The sequence below is a fragment of the Artibeus jamaicensis genome, unplaced genomic scaffold, assembly GCF_021234435.1.
Source record: "Artibeus jamaicensis isolate MK-2021 breed Jamaican fruit bat unplaced genomic scaffold, CSHL_Jam_final contig_2259, whole genome shotgun sequence".
NCBI classification, from domain to species: domain Eukaryota; kingdom Metazoa; phylum Chordata; class Mammalia; order Chiroptera; family Phyllostomidae; genus Artibeus; species Artibeus jamaicensis.
This window is the reverse complement of record NW_026521468.1, coordinates 1,517,162-1,530,700: the sequence shown is the minus strand read 5'-3', so window position 1 is coordinate 1,530,700 and position 13,539 is coordinate 1,517,162. Positions and strand designations below refer to the sequence as shown.

Below are 13,539 nucleotides of genomic sequence, written 5' to 3'. Positions count from 1 at the left end.
GAGTATGTTCCAAGCACCCTTGGTAGGCATCCTCATAACCCTGTGAATTCAGCATTTTTACCTTTTACTCCACTTTGCAGATGAAAATCCCGAGGCTCAGAGAAGTAAAAAACAAAACAAAACAAAAACAGAAAAACTTACGATCACACAGGTAGCTAGCAAAGAAGGATATTCCAAAAAGCCATTCTTTTTGTACTGAAATAGATTGTTTTTAGGGGGTGGAATGGTAAAGTTAGGTAGAGAGGGCCCGCAGACCCTAATACCCACCGCCCTCTTGGGCCCTCTCCCCGCCCCTTCCTTCCTGTCCCACTAGTTTAACTTCTGTCCCCAGTGGCTACACCTCAGAAACCTGTGTGGCCAGAGATGGAGACTGAGCCCGCAGAACAGGTGGGCCTGGGGCCAGGGAGGGAAGGATTGCAGACAGGGAGGGAAAGGGACAGGGCGGGGTCCCACACCGGGCAACAGGCCTCTGCAGCGTTATGATCTATCCAGGACGCCTGGAGCCATTTGGGGTCAGGAGCCTCCAGAAAAATGGGGCTGGTGAATGTGAGGGTGGGGTTGGGGGATGGGGCTGGAGCTGAAGGGAAGGGTGAGCACAAAGTAGAGGTCTCAGGTGCTAAAAAAAAAAACCTGAGCCCCAACTCTTGAGACCCGCTCATCAGGAGCAGTACAGTGTACCTGTACTGGAGGTAGACGTGGCAGGTGGGGAGGGGACCAGGCCACCAGGCTGAGGCAAAGCCTGCACGTGTACGTTCTTCCAGGAGAGGGCGCTGCAAGCAGAACGGAAGCTCCAAGACTTATTAACAATACAAACCCTTGGCCTATGAAAAGCACAGATGCTTCACATCCATTATCTTCCTATTTCAAACAATCCTTATTTCGAACAGCCCTGCCGGGTGGGCTGGTCAGGATTTCTAACTTCTACATTACGTATCGCGCAACTGAGATCCAGAAAGGGCAAGTGGCTTCCTCAAGGTCACCCAGAAAGCCGGATGCAGAGGCAGAAGGGGTGCAAGGGAAGCCAAGGCCTGTTGCGGGTGTGCTAGGGAGTTTGGAAACATTTGTACCTTCTCGGCCCTTAGAAGGGGTGGTGGGAGGGGCAAGTGAGTGGGGAGAGAAGGATTCATAAAGTCTCTCCTCTCATTTTGCCCTCCCCAGGTCTCCCCGGGCCCCTATTCCGGGTACAGTGAAGACACATACTCGCCTGGGCCATTTCCAGAGGTTTGCCACAAGGCGGATGTCCAGGCCTTCAGTCGAGCTTTCCAATCCAGTGTCTCCCTGACGGTGGCTGCCCTGGGTCTGGCGGGCAATGGCCTGGTCCTAGCCACCCACCTGGCAGCCCGACGTGCTACCCGCTCGCCCACCTCCGCCCACCTGTTCCAGCTGGCCCTGGCCGACCTTCTGCTGGTCCTGACCCTTCCCTTTGCTGCAGCCGGGGTTCTGCAGGGCTGGAGTCTGGGAAGTGTCACCTGCCGTGCCATCTCCGGCCTCCACTCGGCCTCCTTCCACGCAGGCTTCCTCTTTCTGGCCTGTATTAGCGCTGACCGCTATGTGGCCATTACGCGAGCCCTCCCAGCTGGACCTAGGCCCTCCGGGCCAGGCCGAGCACACCTGGTCTCAGCCATCGTGTGGCTGCTGTCGCTGCTCCTGGCATCGCCTGCTCTCTTTTTCAGCCAGGACGGGCAGCGGGAAGGCCAACGGCGCTGCCGTCTCATCTTCCCGGAAGGCCTCACTCAGACGGTGAAAGGGGCGAGTGCGGTGGCCCAGGTGGTCGTAGGCTTCGCGCTGCCGCTGGGGGTCATGGCGGCCTGCTATGCGCTCCTGGGCCGCACGCTGCTGGCCGCCAGGGGGCCAGAGCGGCGGCGCGCGCTGCTCGTCGTGGTGGCCCTGGTGGTGGCCTTCGTGGTGCTGCAGCTTCCTTACAGTCTCGCCCTGCTATTGGATACAGTGGACCTACTGGCCGCGCGGGAGCGGAGTTGCCCCGCCAGTAAGCGCAAGGATCTGGCACTGCTGGTGACCGGGGGCTTGGCTCTCGCCCGCTGCGGCCTCAACCCCGTGCTCTACGCTTTTCTGGGCCTGCGCTTCCGCCAGGACCTGCGGAGGCTGCTCCGCGTTGGGAGCTGCAGTTCAGTGCCTCATCCCCGCGGCTGCTGGCCCCGTCGGCCCCGCCTTTCTTCCTGCTCGGCTCCCACTGAGACCCACAGTGTTTCCTTGTGGGACAACTAAGGCCACGAAGCAAGAGGGTGCAAGCCGAGGAAATGAATCTGGGAAGGCAGTGGGAAGGGGGAGTAGGTGGAGGTACGCTGAAAAAGAGGTAGAGACCTACACGAATTGCTTATGTACTTTGCCACATTAAATTGATAACATGGAAATGAGATACAGCCCAACAACTGTTACTATTTTTGAGCCACTGACTTGGAAGTGATTTGTAGCCGGGCAGAGCCATGGGTTTCCCCTCCACCCCGCCCCCACACCTCCACCTCCAGAGCGCTGGGCTCTGAGTGGAAGGTGATGAGAGCCTGAGTGGGGGTGGGGGGCTGCCGAGCCTGCTAAAGCCCCAGGCACTGGACACCCCCGCCCCCCCTTCACTGCTCTCTGCCGACAGGGGAGAGGTGGGAAAGCTGGCAAGAGAGGAGGGGCGGGGGTTCCTCTTGAAATAGCTAAGGAAGAGCTTTCTAACAACCGGAGTGCTATCCAGTAATGGCTGCCTTAGTAAGTACCGCGTTCGTCGCCAATGGAATGTTCAGGCTGAGTCTGTCGGGACTGTGTGTGCCTGTGTGCGGTGCGGGGGACCGGGACGAGGCAGGTGATTCCCGTTTTGAGTGGGCTTTTGGATTAGATTACCATTTTATAGTCTCTGCTAAGGTTCTGTGGTGGAAAAGAAAAAATAAATAAAAAGTTGAGTCGGAGTTTTTTCACCTTGGAGAGACACCAAGGAGAGATTTCCAATGTGCAAATTTCCAAAGAGTCATTATCATGAGCGTGGTGGGGGTGGAGGTGACTGCTGCTCTCAGTCTTCCCCGGGAAGGGGTCCAAGGAAACGCACCGAGCCTGCCGGAAAGAGAGAGGTTAGACTTTGGGAAGAACTTCCCTGCAACAAGGGCCTGGGATCCAGACAGGGAAGCGAGTGTATCGCTGTGGTGTCTCCACGCCCAGGAAACCGTGGTGCAGGCCACTCTCATCTGGGGCCTGGGCCAGGGCAGGATGGTCTGTAGAGAGGGTCGCATTGACTCCTGGTCTTTGTTTCACACAATCACGACAGGCAGGATGGTGTCCACGTGCGACAACTCTCGCAGTTTAACATCCGGTCAGCAAAGCTGTCCGGCCACTCCAGCCAGCAGTCTGGGGACCTGGGGCAAGAAGGGCGTGGCGTGGCGGGGAGGTCTCCAGGGAGGCGCTGGCTTGATGTCCCCGCCCTGTCCTGCCCAGCTCAGCTCGGACGAGCCTTTCGTCCCAGAGCCTCTGGCGGCTGAGATGGAAACGCGGCATCCAGCGACCGTGAACTTCGGAATCGGAATGCACGCAGATGGCACCGATCCTCAAAGTGCCCCACGCACGGACCACTGGGGGTCAACCTGGAACCCTCCACCGACCGACCGAGGAAATCGTCGCTGAGTCAGCAACGCACGCGCGCGCCCGCTGTGGCCCGGGTCCCCCGCCCTGTCTCCGGCCCCGCCCCGGGTTAACCCCTTTCTGCACAGAACCGCAGGAGGTCCCCCCTGAGAGGCCTGCACTCTATCCGAGGACAGCAGAATTGCCTGGAACCCCAAGTCACTCTCCCTACTGGAGTTTAGTGAGCTGTACGCTCTAAATTAGGTTTCTTCACTTCGAAAAGGAGGTGACTCATGCCGAGGACTTGGACTTCATCCCCGGCGGAGAGCCACCTCCGGGGCTGTGCCTGGCGCAGGTAGTCTCAGGGGCGCTGGGACCTTACGCAGGGGTTCAGAGGACAGCAATCGGGGCCTGCCTCTATGCCCTCTGCTCTTCGTCCTCCAAAGCCTCTTTTTTCAAAAGGGTTTTTAATCTGTAGGTTGGTGCGCCAAGAGTTAAAACCAGAGCTTGAAGGCGGGCTTCCGTGACGTCATTAGCACTCCGCGTCCGACCTCAGAGACGGGGGCGTGACTAACAGCGCACCGCTCCCTCCCTCCCCATTCCCTGGCTCCTCCTCGCTGTCACCAAGCCAGAGGCACATGACGCCACCCGCCGCCGTTCCAGTAGCTTGATTGGTGGCCGCGCCCGGCGCCAGGCACAGGGATTGGGCAGAGGAGGCTGTGACGAAAATTGGACCCTGCCCAAAAGAAGGGAGGGGAGAGAGAAGGGAGGGGCCAGAGGGGAGGGGATTTGGGAGGCGGGGTCCCGGCGCGGTGCTCGCGCCCCTTGCGCGCCAGTCCCGGGGCTGCAGGGAGCGCAGAGCGCGCTCTGGGCCCGGGCCCCGGCCACCGGACGTTCTACCGGACACGACCCTCCCTGAAGCTTGGACAGCTGCCCACCTTGGACACTGCCCCACACAGGGCTGGACACTACAACGGACACTACTTCCCAGCTCCGGACATTGCTCCCTCCTCCCCCCTGGGCCCTGGACGATTTTCCCCCTCCCCCTTCGGGGGCCCAGACACTGAGCCCCCGCAGGCTCTAGCGACCAACCCCTGCACCCCGGCTGCAGACACTGCCTCCTCCCAGTCCCCTTCTCCCTTCCCCTCCACCCGCCCCGTATTTCCCCCGACTGAGTAGGAGCCTCGCCAGCTTCTCCGACCCCCTGCAGCTTGGCCCCGGCTGCCCAAGCCCCCATCCCCCGGCTGCTCGTCCGGATGCCTCTCCCCGGGGGATTGTGGTGGCTCCTCTGCTGCCGTCGAGGCTTTACTCTTCTGCACCGGGACTACGGGGACGGCGAACTTAGCGGGGACGGGGACGAGGACGAGGACGAGGAGACCTTTGAGCTACGGACCCCGAGTCCAGCGGGCGGCGGGAGGGTAAGTCCCCGGGGTTTGGAGCCTTGTCTCAGTCCCTCTCACCACCACCGACCGTCACGCCTGATCCCGCTCCAGACTCCAGCCAAACGCCGAGCTCTTGGCAAGCTGGGGACCTGGGAGAGGTTTTTGCCTGGGGCCAGAAGCCCCCGGGAGCTCAAGAAGCAGCCCTACTTGGATGTGCCTGGGGGCCTCGCGCCGCACGCTGGGCGCTGTCCACCTGCTGGGGGCCCGGAGGCAGGGAGGCGTCACGCGTGGCCCAACCTGGCCCTGCCTCACCCTTCCCCGCCGGGCCCGCGTCCCATCCCATCTCCTTCCGCCTCCGCCAGAGCCGAGGAATGTGGTGAGGCCGGCTGGGCGGCTCGGACGCCTGGGTCCGCTCCATTCCCAGGTCGTGAGCGCTGAGCGCTGGGGCCAGATGCGGGAGTTCCCGCCTCAGGGACCTGGGCAAGGGGGAGAAGGCATCCTCACATTGGGGTCCGTGGCGGGGACCCCATGGAGAGGGCTTTGGGAGCCACAACTCTTGGAGGACTCCTCGTCGTTACCCTCAGGACAGAGCTCTCGGCCCTTCCTGGTGAGCCTCCTGGGAAATCCCGGAGGGGATGATGCGGGATCATACTGTCTCCCCGGTTTTGTCGAATCTCCTCCTGGAGAAACTGAGGCACCATTGGTGTGGGAGACCTCCATCCCCCGAGGTCCCCTCTCTGATTCTGGGGCAGATAGGGCAGCCAGATTCCCCAGGTTTGTGACCTGGGTCAGGCTCCCATCCCCCGCTCAGGGGTCCCCAGCAGGCCTGGTGGCTCGTTGCCCGGGTAGGGCGGGCTGTGCCGCCGGGGCCGGCGCCAGCACCTGGCGGAGGCGGAGGGCGGATAAATATAGAGGGGGGGGGGCAGGGAGGGAAGCAGGGGACTGCGATTAGGGGAGTTGGTCTAAGAGTGGTCAGCACCTGCCCTCCGCGGCGGCGTGGCCAGGAACCCCTTTCAGATCCTCTAGAAAACAGGTGGGTCTTCGCCTCCGGAATGCACAGGACGCAGGCGTCCTCGGGCTTCCAGGCTGCGCAGGGTCAGCTCTGTGAACCGCGCCACTGCCTCCCTCGTGCTCCACCTCCACCCCCCTCCCGGGAGCTTGGGGACAGGTGTCCCTGGCCCCCCTTCCCCCACCTCCCCCTGCTGGCTTCAGCAGTCTGCCCCAAATGGGACGATGGCACAGTTCCTGCCTGACCTGGCTCCTGGACGGGTCTGCGGCCTTTCTCAGACCCCAGTGCACAGCTGAAGTTCCAGGGCAAAGGGGGAGGGGCAAACCCCCCTTCGGCATCTCCCCGTGAGAGCGTGTGCCATTCCTCTGCCGGGCCAGCCCTTCCGGAGCCCCAGCAAAGGCGCAGGGTCTCTGTTGACAATGAGACGCAGGGGTGTCTGTGGGGGGCGAAGCTCTTGGAGAAAGCCTGTACCAAAGGGATCCCTCTCCCTTTCATTCATCTCTGTGCCCACCTTCTGCCTGCCTATCAGGCAAAGAAGGGAAAATAAAGGGGGGGGGCTACTTTCAACCTGCCAGACTCGAAGGGACTTCATCCACCTCTCCCTTTTCGAAGATCAGGATGCTAAGGCCCAAAGACTGAAGAGGACTTACAAAGTTCCTCTTCTGCTTCCCTGGGGAGGTAGTGCTGGAGCTGGTACTAGAGCCCGGGCCTCCTGACTCCTTGCCCAGGGCTCCTTCCACCCTCCTGAACCCCTTACTGCATCTTCGAAGGGTGATGAAAGGTAACAGACCAGGCTTCTTAGCTCTGGCATTTCCGTAGAGACTGATGGGAGGGGCCAGCCCAGGGTTTCAGCTTACTCCGTCACCTTCACCACCCCACTACTGATTCCTCAATCCCCTGAGCAGCGCTGACCTGAGGGCAGAGGCCGCGGGCATCCCTGAGGAGGGCTCTCTGACCCTGAACCTGTGTCCCCAGGGCCCGCTGGATGTGACGCTGACTCAGCCTGTGAGGGGTGGGCCTATCTCAGACAGGTGAGCTCCTCCTCTGCGTCCCATGGTCTGGAGACCCCAGCCTGTTCCAGGACCCCCCATCCTTGCCGCCTTCCCTCTTGCGATTGTGCAATAAGGGAGAGTCCTTACTGCCGGACGCTGTGGTTTGGCTAGGGTCCCGAGGGGGCGGTCCGGCTGGGGGGGCCCCCGAGGAAGAGGGGGGGGTCCGGGCTATTTTTGGTGCGAGGTCAGACCGGCCCAGCGGTTCCCACAGCCTGGGGGAAGGGTGCCTAGCCTAGGAGCAGGCACCCCTCGCAGTCTGGGGAACCCCTGTTGAGGAGCCCCCTGGAGGCGGGGTGCAGGACCCTCGGTCTCGCCCAACGCTTCCTCCCCTCTGGCCCAGGCTGCAGAGCTGGGAGGAGACCCGGAGCCTCATCCCGGAGAAAGGGCTGCTGGAGGAGGACTCAGATGTCGTCGTGAAAGGTGAGGACCCATCTTACGCACTTTGGATGTCCCCCCAGTCCCAAGCCTTCAGGGAATAATGTCTTTGCCTGGTGATCCTTTCTCGCCAGGTTGGCTGTACCGTGAGACCCGCGATCGAGGGGCACGGCCCTGGTTGCCCCCCCGCCGGGCCTGGTTCGTGCTCAGCCGGGACTCCCTGGACCAGTTCAGCAGCAGCGGGAAGGGGGCGCGGCGCCTGGGGAGCCTGGTTCTCACCAGCTTGTGCTCTGTGACCGGCCCGGAGCGCAGGCCCAAGGAGACCGGTGAGACCTTGTGGGGACTCCCTTACCTCCTTGGGCAGTAGCCCCAGCCGGCTCTGATTGCCCTGTCGGCCTTTCTTCCCGCCAGGTCTGTGGTCGGTAACCGTGTCTGGCCGGAAGCACAGTGTGAGGCTCTGCTCCCCGCGCCAGGCCGAAGCAGAGCGCTGGGGGGTGGCCCTGCGCAAAGTGATCGCCTCCAAGGCGCCGCTGGAGACCCCCACCCAGCTGCTGCTCAGGGACATTCAGGTACTGGAGAGGGGACTCCGTGGAGGAAGAGGAGGGCTGTGGGCCCCGCAGCTTTCTGCATTCGTGGGGGGCCCCCTTCTCCATCACCCTGACTCTTGCCCTGGCCTCCAGGAGAGTTGCGGGGACCCGGAGGCCGTGGCCCTCATTTACCGACGAAACCCAATTCTGAGGCACACCAGTGGAGCCTTGTACGCCCCGCTCCTGCCCCTGCCGTATGGCGTCAGCGCCCCAGGTGAGTGACTGGAGCCTTTGATTGGGGGACCTGAATGCCTTACCCCGAGAGACCTAGCAGTCCTCGGGGCACCTACCCAGCCCCTCACTTTTTAAAGGGTGAATCTGAAACCAGAAGCTGACCAGACTGCTACCAGGGGTGGTGGGATAAAGAACCAACACACACACACACACACACACAGTTCCCATGACCTTCTTTTCTGACTACTGTGTCCTCCATGAGTTTTTACCCTGTCTTCTATTTTTTCATTATACTCTTAAGACCATGCCGTACTAACTTTATGAGTGGTGGGAAAGCCACCGTGGTTGGGATCACGTGCTGGCCTCATCCAGCTGTATTTCTTCCCAAGTGGGTCTGGGGACTGGCCCAGTCCTCCAGCTAAAGGATTCAGGGGGACTGGCAGAAGAACCCAGGTTTTCTGACTCCAAGTCCAGCCTGTGTTCTGACCTGTAGTGACGGCTCTCTGTCCCCAGTTACAGAGTCTGGGTTTGAACTTCTGTCCTTCAGTCTTGTCCCTCTACCTTAGTGACTAGAAGTGCAGCTTTAGCAGATGGGCGGGGTGGGGTGGGGGGGGTCCTGGGAGGCAGGGGTTGAGATTTTGGCCTTGTGGGGTCCACTGCTTTCCCTTCACTCTTCCTGTCGTTCGTACTCTCCCCTCCTGGCCTCCCCCTGTCCCTTATACTCCCTCTGACCTCCCCTGGTTCGTGCCTTCCTCCCAGGGCCCAGCTCCGTGTCCCCTCTCCAAACCGTCCCTCCGCCCCCACCCTCCCGCAGGTCCTGGCTACGCACCCTTGCGAGAGGAGGCGGTACGGCTGTTCCTGGCGCTACAGGCCCTGGAGGGGGCGCGGCGCCCCGGGCCCCTGATGCAGGGTGTACTTCAGACCTGCCGGGACCTGCCTGCACTTCGTGACGAACTCTTCCTGCAGCTGGCTAAGCAGACCTCGGGCCCCGCGGGGCCCCCCGGGTTCCCCGATACCCAAGACCCCGCAGCCCTCCGGTACTGGCAGCTCCTCACCTGCATGAGCTGCACCTTCCGGCCTGGGGGAGCTGTACGAGGTCACCTCCTGGGACATCTGGAGAGGTGAGAGGGCTGGGGCGGGGCAAGGCCTTGGCACACCACCGAGGGAGCTATGGGGCTGGGAGAGAATGACGGGCCTTTGGAAAGGGGTTGGCAAATGGAGAACTGAGACCCGGAGAAGGAGAGGGACTTGCCCAAGGTCAGGGCCCCTGCTAATATGTACAACGCCATTGTAGGAATTACAGGATCATGTCTCACTTGCCCGCGGAGGAGTTGTAAAAAGGCGCCCCCTTGGAGCAGAGGAATAATCAAAAGGGTGCTTCTCCCCGAGGCCGATGCAGTCCAGCATCAGGGCTTTTAGGTTGGAAAGCGGCAGGCGGCTAGATTTTGGATTTCAGCTCGAAGGAGGAGGACCTTGGAGACTTTGGGGATTAGGAGGGGCAGATCGGAGAGAGCTGCCAGGAGCGTTAGGAAGTAATTCACCTCCGTGCAGAGCTCCAGAGGTCGATTCGGAAGAGCGTGTCTCTGGCGTAAAGTTGGAGGGGAGGGAGTGGACGAGATGAATTAAACTAGGAAGTAAGAATGTGAGAGGCAGGGGGAGGGGGAAGGCCCTCCGGGCACTGATCTGCGGGTTCGCCCTAACCCAGGACCGAGCGGGCGCTCCCGGATTCGGAACTGGCGGAGTACGCGCGCTTCATCCGCAGAGCGCTGGGCCGGACGCGCGGCCGAGAGCTCGTGCCCTCGCTGGCAGAGATTTCCGCGCTGAGCCGACGGCAAGAGCTGTGGTGTACCGTGCACTGTCCGGGGGCTGGTGCCTGCCCCGTGGCCATAGACTCCCACACCACAGCGGCGGAGGTAGGGCCAGAGAAAGACCCCTGACATTGTACCCCTGTCCTTCCCATGCCCGGCTCCCCTGGTACGCAGACCCGAGGTTCACCCGGGCCTGAGAGTCGTCACTTGGGTGACGGGTGTGTGTGGCAGGACTAGGGGAGCTGAAAGACCCCTGCGGTTGGGTCAGCCCCTCCGGAAGTCCTGACTCGCCCCGCACCGTCGTTCCCCCTCCAGGTTGCTCGGGAGCTGGTGGGGCGGCTGGGCTTGGCTCGAAGCCGCAACGCTTTCGCGCTGTACGAGCAGCAAGGGGCCCAGGAGCGAGCCCTGGCTGGGGGGACTCTCGTGGCCGACGTGCTCACCAGGTTTGAGAAGTAAATGTCCATCCCCAGCCCTGCTGTCCAGTAGCCCATCTTCCTCAGCTTCGGTCAGCCCCTAAGCAAACATTTATGAGCGCTTGCCACTTGCCCCGAGCGGTGTCGTAGCTGGTTCCGAGACGGACTCCCGCCCACCAGTGGTTTGCTGTCCAGCTTCCAGGCCCATCCCGGGGGTCCCCAGAGCCCTGGCCCCGCCCCCAACACCTGGCCCCTTTCCGCCCCAGCCGGGGCGGGGGGATGGGGGCTGCCCCCGAGTCGCTTAGCACTGGGTTCTCGAATGCAGATTGGCGGCGGAGGAAGCTGGCCCGGAGGACTCGCCCGACCCCGGTTGGAGACTGTGCCTGCGCCTTCACGGACCCCTGCGCCCCGAGGGGCTGTCCCCAGACGGTCACGAGCTGCCTTTCCTCTTCGAGCAGGTGAGGATCTCTAGCATTCACGCCCCACACACCCAAAAGCCTCCCGAGCCAGAATTCCCTCGCCGGGCCATCGTATTTCGGCGCTGTGGCAACCCCGTGGGAGGCTTTACTCGAAACCGGACTTAAGACGCCTCGCCCCGAGGTGTTTTCACGGCCGCACAGCCGCCGCTGCCTCGCTGACTCCGGCGCCTCTCCCGCAGGCTCACGCTCTGCTGCTGCGCGGCCGTCCTCCCCCGCCCGACGACACGCTGCGCGCCCTGGCGGCGTTGCGCCTGCAGAGCCTGCACCGAGACTTCTCCCCGCGGGCGCCCCTGCCGCGCCTGGACCGCTTGCTGCCGCCTCCCGCCCCGCCGCGTGAAGACCCTCCCCGCCCGATCTCCAGGCCTCCCCCGTCCGCCGCCCTGCTGGCCAGGGCATTCTGGAGCGCGGGCCTGGCCAAGAGGCCAGCGGAGCGGGTCCAGCGCGGCGGGGCGGGCAGCGCGGCGGGCCTCACGGCCCGGGAGGGAGGTGGTGGCGCCGGTATGGCGGCTGCTGTGCTGGGCGGCTGGAAGCGGCTACGGGGCATGGGCCGAGCTGAGGCCATGGCTGCCTACCTGACTCTGGCGGCGCAGTGTCCAGGGTTCGGCGCTGCTCGGTATGAAGTACTGGAGCTGAGCACGGTGAGGGGGAAAAGGGCGAAGGGGACTCTGGTGGCCCAATCCCTACACCTTTGCCCCAGAGCCAGAGGCCCCCACTAAGGGAGTCAACTCGTTCCCTACATGCACCTCAGCAGCCCATCTCAGACCCCAGGGGTCACCGGCCCTTGGGTTCTCCCAGTTCCGGAGCCCTAGCGCCCCCTCCACACATGCGCTGTGGATCATGGGGGTAGGGGGGGCACTGGGAAACGACTGCTCTCAGCCCTCTCCTCCAGCCTAAAATGATGCTGCAGTGTCCCCCTTTTGCACCCTGACTCTGCCTGTTTGTCCCCAGGAGGCTGGTGGGGGTGCTCCACAGAAGCTATTCCTGGGCCTGGGGGCCAAGGCGATGTCCCTCTCCCGACCTGGGGAGACTGAGCCCATCCACAGTGTCAGCTACGGTCATGTGGCCGCCTGCCAGCTAATGGGCCCCCACACCCTGGCACTGAGGGTGGGAGAGAGCCAGCTCCTCCTGCAGAGTCCCCAGGTGAGTGGAAAGAGGAGTGTGGAAGGAGGGAGGGAAAAGGCTGTTAAGAAACGTTTATTAAGCACTGAGCATGGGCCAGGTGCAGCTCACTCTAGGCACTGGTGATGGGACAGTGATGATGGAAGAGCTCCAGGAGTTTAATGCTACGATGGGAAGTGCAGTGTGACAGGAGGTGGCCTCAGCATTAGGTGGGATGGTCGAGAAAGTACAGGCAAAGAAGGTGATATTTAAACTGCTCATGGGCAGCTCTGGGGGAACAGCATGCCAGGTAGAGGGAATTGCAAATGCCAGGGCCCTGAGATGAGAATAAACTTCGCTTATGGGGAAGCACAGATAAGGCAGTGTGACCGGCACATCGTGAGGGAGTGATGTTGAGAAAGGAACAGTTGTAGGGGCAGCTCAGGTCAGGCCTTGGTAGGGAGCCTGGGTAGGGGGTGAGATAGGAGAGCCCCGTGGCCCCTGGTGCATCCTGACCTCTGCCCTCCCTTAGGTGGAAGAGATCATGCAGCTGGTGAATGCTTACTTGGCTCACCCCTCCCCGGAGAGGCCCTGCGGCAGTGCTGCTCCTCCCTGCCAAGACCTGCCAGACACCTCCTCTCCCAGCCAGCGCCGGGGCCTGGACGAGCCCCAGGGACAGTCTGGCTGTTTGGGGCAGCTGCAGAAATGAGCCTGCCAAGAGGTCACGACCTCCCTCCCTTCTCCGTCGTCTCTGGCCTGGACTGCTCTGAGATTGGAGGGAACCATGGACCCTTTTAGCCCTGCAGGGACAGGGCACACCCCATACCCAAGGGCTGCAATGGGTGCAGACAATTTTCTAGTTTGTTTCTTAATTTATTTGTAGAAGGAAAGCAAAAAAAAAATTCTTATTTACACAAACCCTTCCTGTGGGAGCGTTGTCAGTGGGACAAGTTGGAGCCCCATAGGTCAGAGCTCCACCCCTGGGACGCCCACACTCCGAGTTTTCAGCAGGGCTGAAGGGAGTCTGGACACCACAGGGCTCCACCCTTCTTGACTGTCTGGATTTAACCTCCTCCTGGCCATTGTGCTGCCACTGGCTGGTGGGTGGGGTAGAAAAGAGGGCAGCTGTGGAGGCTGCAATCACTTACCCTCTCTTCCCCACTGAGTGGAAGAGAGGTGGCCTGCTGGTGTCCCTGAGGCCGGAGGCCAGTGAGTCATCAGGACCACCACTACCCAGTTGCTACGCTGGTGTGTCTAGCTTGTAGGGCCCATCTTTGGTGTGCCTGCCTACTGCCTTGGGCCTGGATTGGAGAGAAGCCTGGGACAGGATTAGACCCAGAAACTTCTCTGGCATGGATAAAGGGCTTGTCAGGATCGGCTCAGCCCTGCTCCTGGGTTCTGTTTCTGCTTTATCAGGTTGGATTGGATTGGGTTGAATTTCTGAAGATCTATACCCTTAGGCACTGGGATTCCAGAGCCCCAGCTTTCCTGCCCTGCTCAGGATGCTGGTCCTTCAGTAGTCAGACCTCATCGGTGAGTAGAGCAGCCTGGGGCCATATTGATCTACCCTGGGGTAGGGACTTAGGCATGGACGATAGCAGACCTCAGTA

The 13,539-nt window shown here is 61.8% G+C and overlaps 2 protein-coding genes across 7 annotated transcripts; both read left to right on the top strand.

The window, feature by feature from the left end:
* The first annotated feature begins 363 nt into the window (after positions 1-363).
* On the top strand, positions 364-2,360 carry CCR10 (C-C motif chemokine receptor 10). The gene is made up of 2 exons (XM_037148969.2): positions 364-387; positions 1,159-2,360. The coding sequence occupies exons 1-2, from the start codon at positions 364-366 to the stop codon at positions 2,224-2,226; spliced, it is 1,092 nt and encodes a 363-aa protein (XP_037004864.1). The 3' UTR covers positions 2,227-2,360.
* Positions 2,361-4,344: 1,984 nt separating this feature from the next.
* Positions 4,345-13,342, top strand: PLEKHH3 (pleckstrin homology, MyTH4 and FERM domain containing H3). 6 transcript variants are annotated; one of them, XR_005083050.2, is made up of 13 exons: positions 4,345-4,970; positions 6,919-6,974; positions 7,336-7,415; positions 7,505-7,696; positions 7,782-7,939; positions 8,051-8,171; positions 8,946-9,252; positions 9,837-10,044; positions 10,255-10,391; positions 10,678-10,810; positions 11,011-11,444; positions 11,780-11,971; positions 12,462-12,549. XR_005083050.2 is itself a non-coding variant. In XM_053660713.1 (13 exons), exons 1-13 carry the CDS (start codon positions 4,809-4,811, stop codon positions 12,636-12,638), a joined length of 2,373 nt encoding a protein of 790 aa, XP_053516688.1. In that variant the 5' UTR covers positions 4,346-4,808; the 3' UTR covers positions 12,639-13,326. The 6 variants fall into 6 exon arrangements, 4 of the variants coding, with proteins under 4 accessions (XP_053516688.1, XP_037004888.2, XP_037004880.2 ...); XM_053660713.1 differs by having other exon boundaries at positions 4,346-4,970; positions 10,255-10,382; positions 11,011-11,469; positions 12,462-13,326; XM_037148993.2 differs by having other exon boundaries at positions 4,346-4,970; positions 11,011-11,469; positions 12,462-13,325.
* Positions 13,343-13,539: the final 197 nt, after the last annotated feature.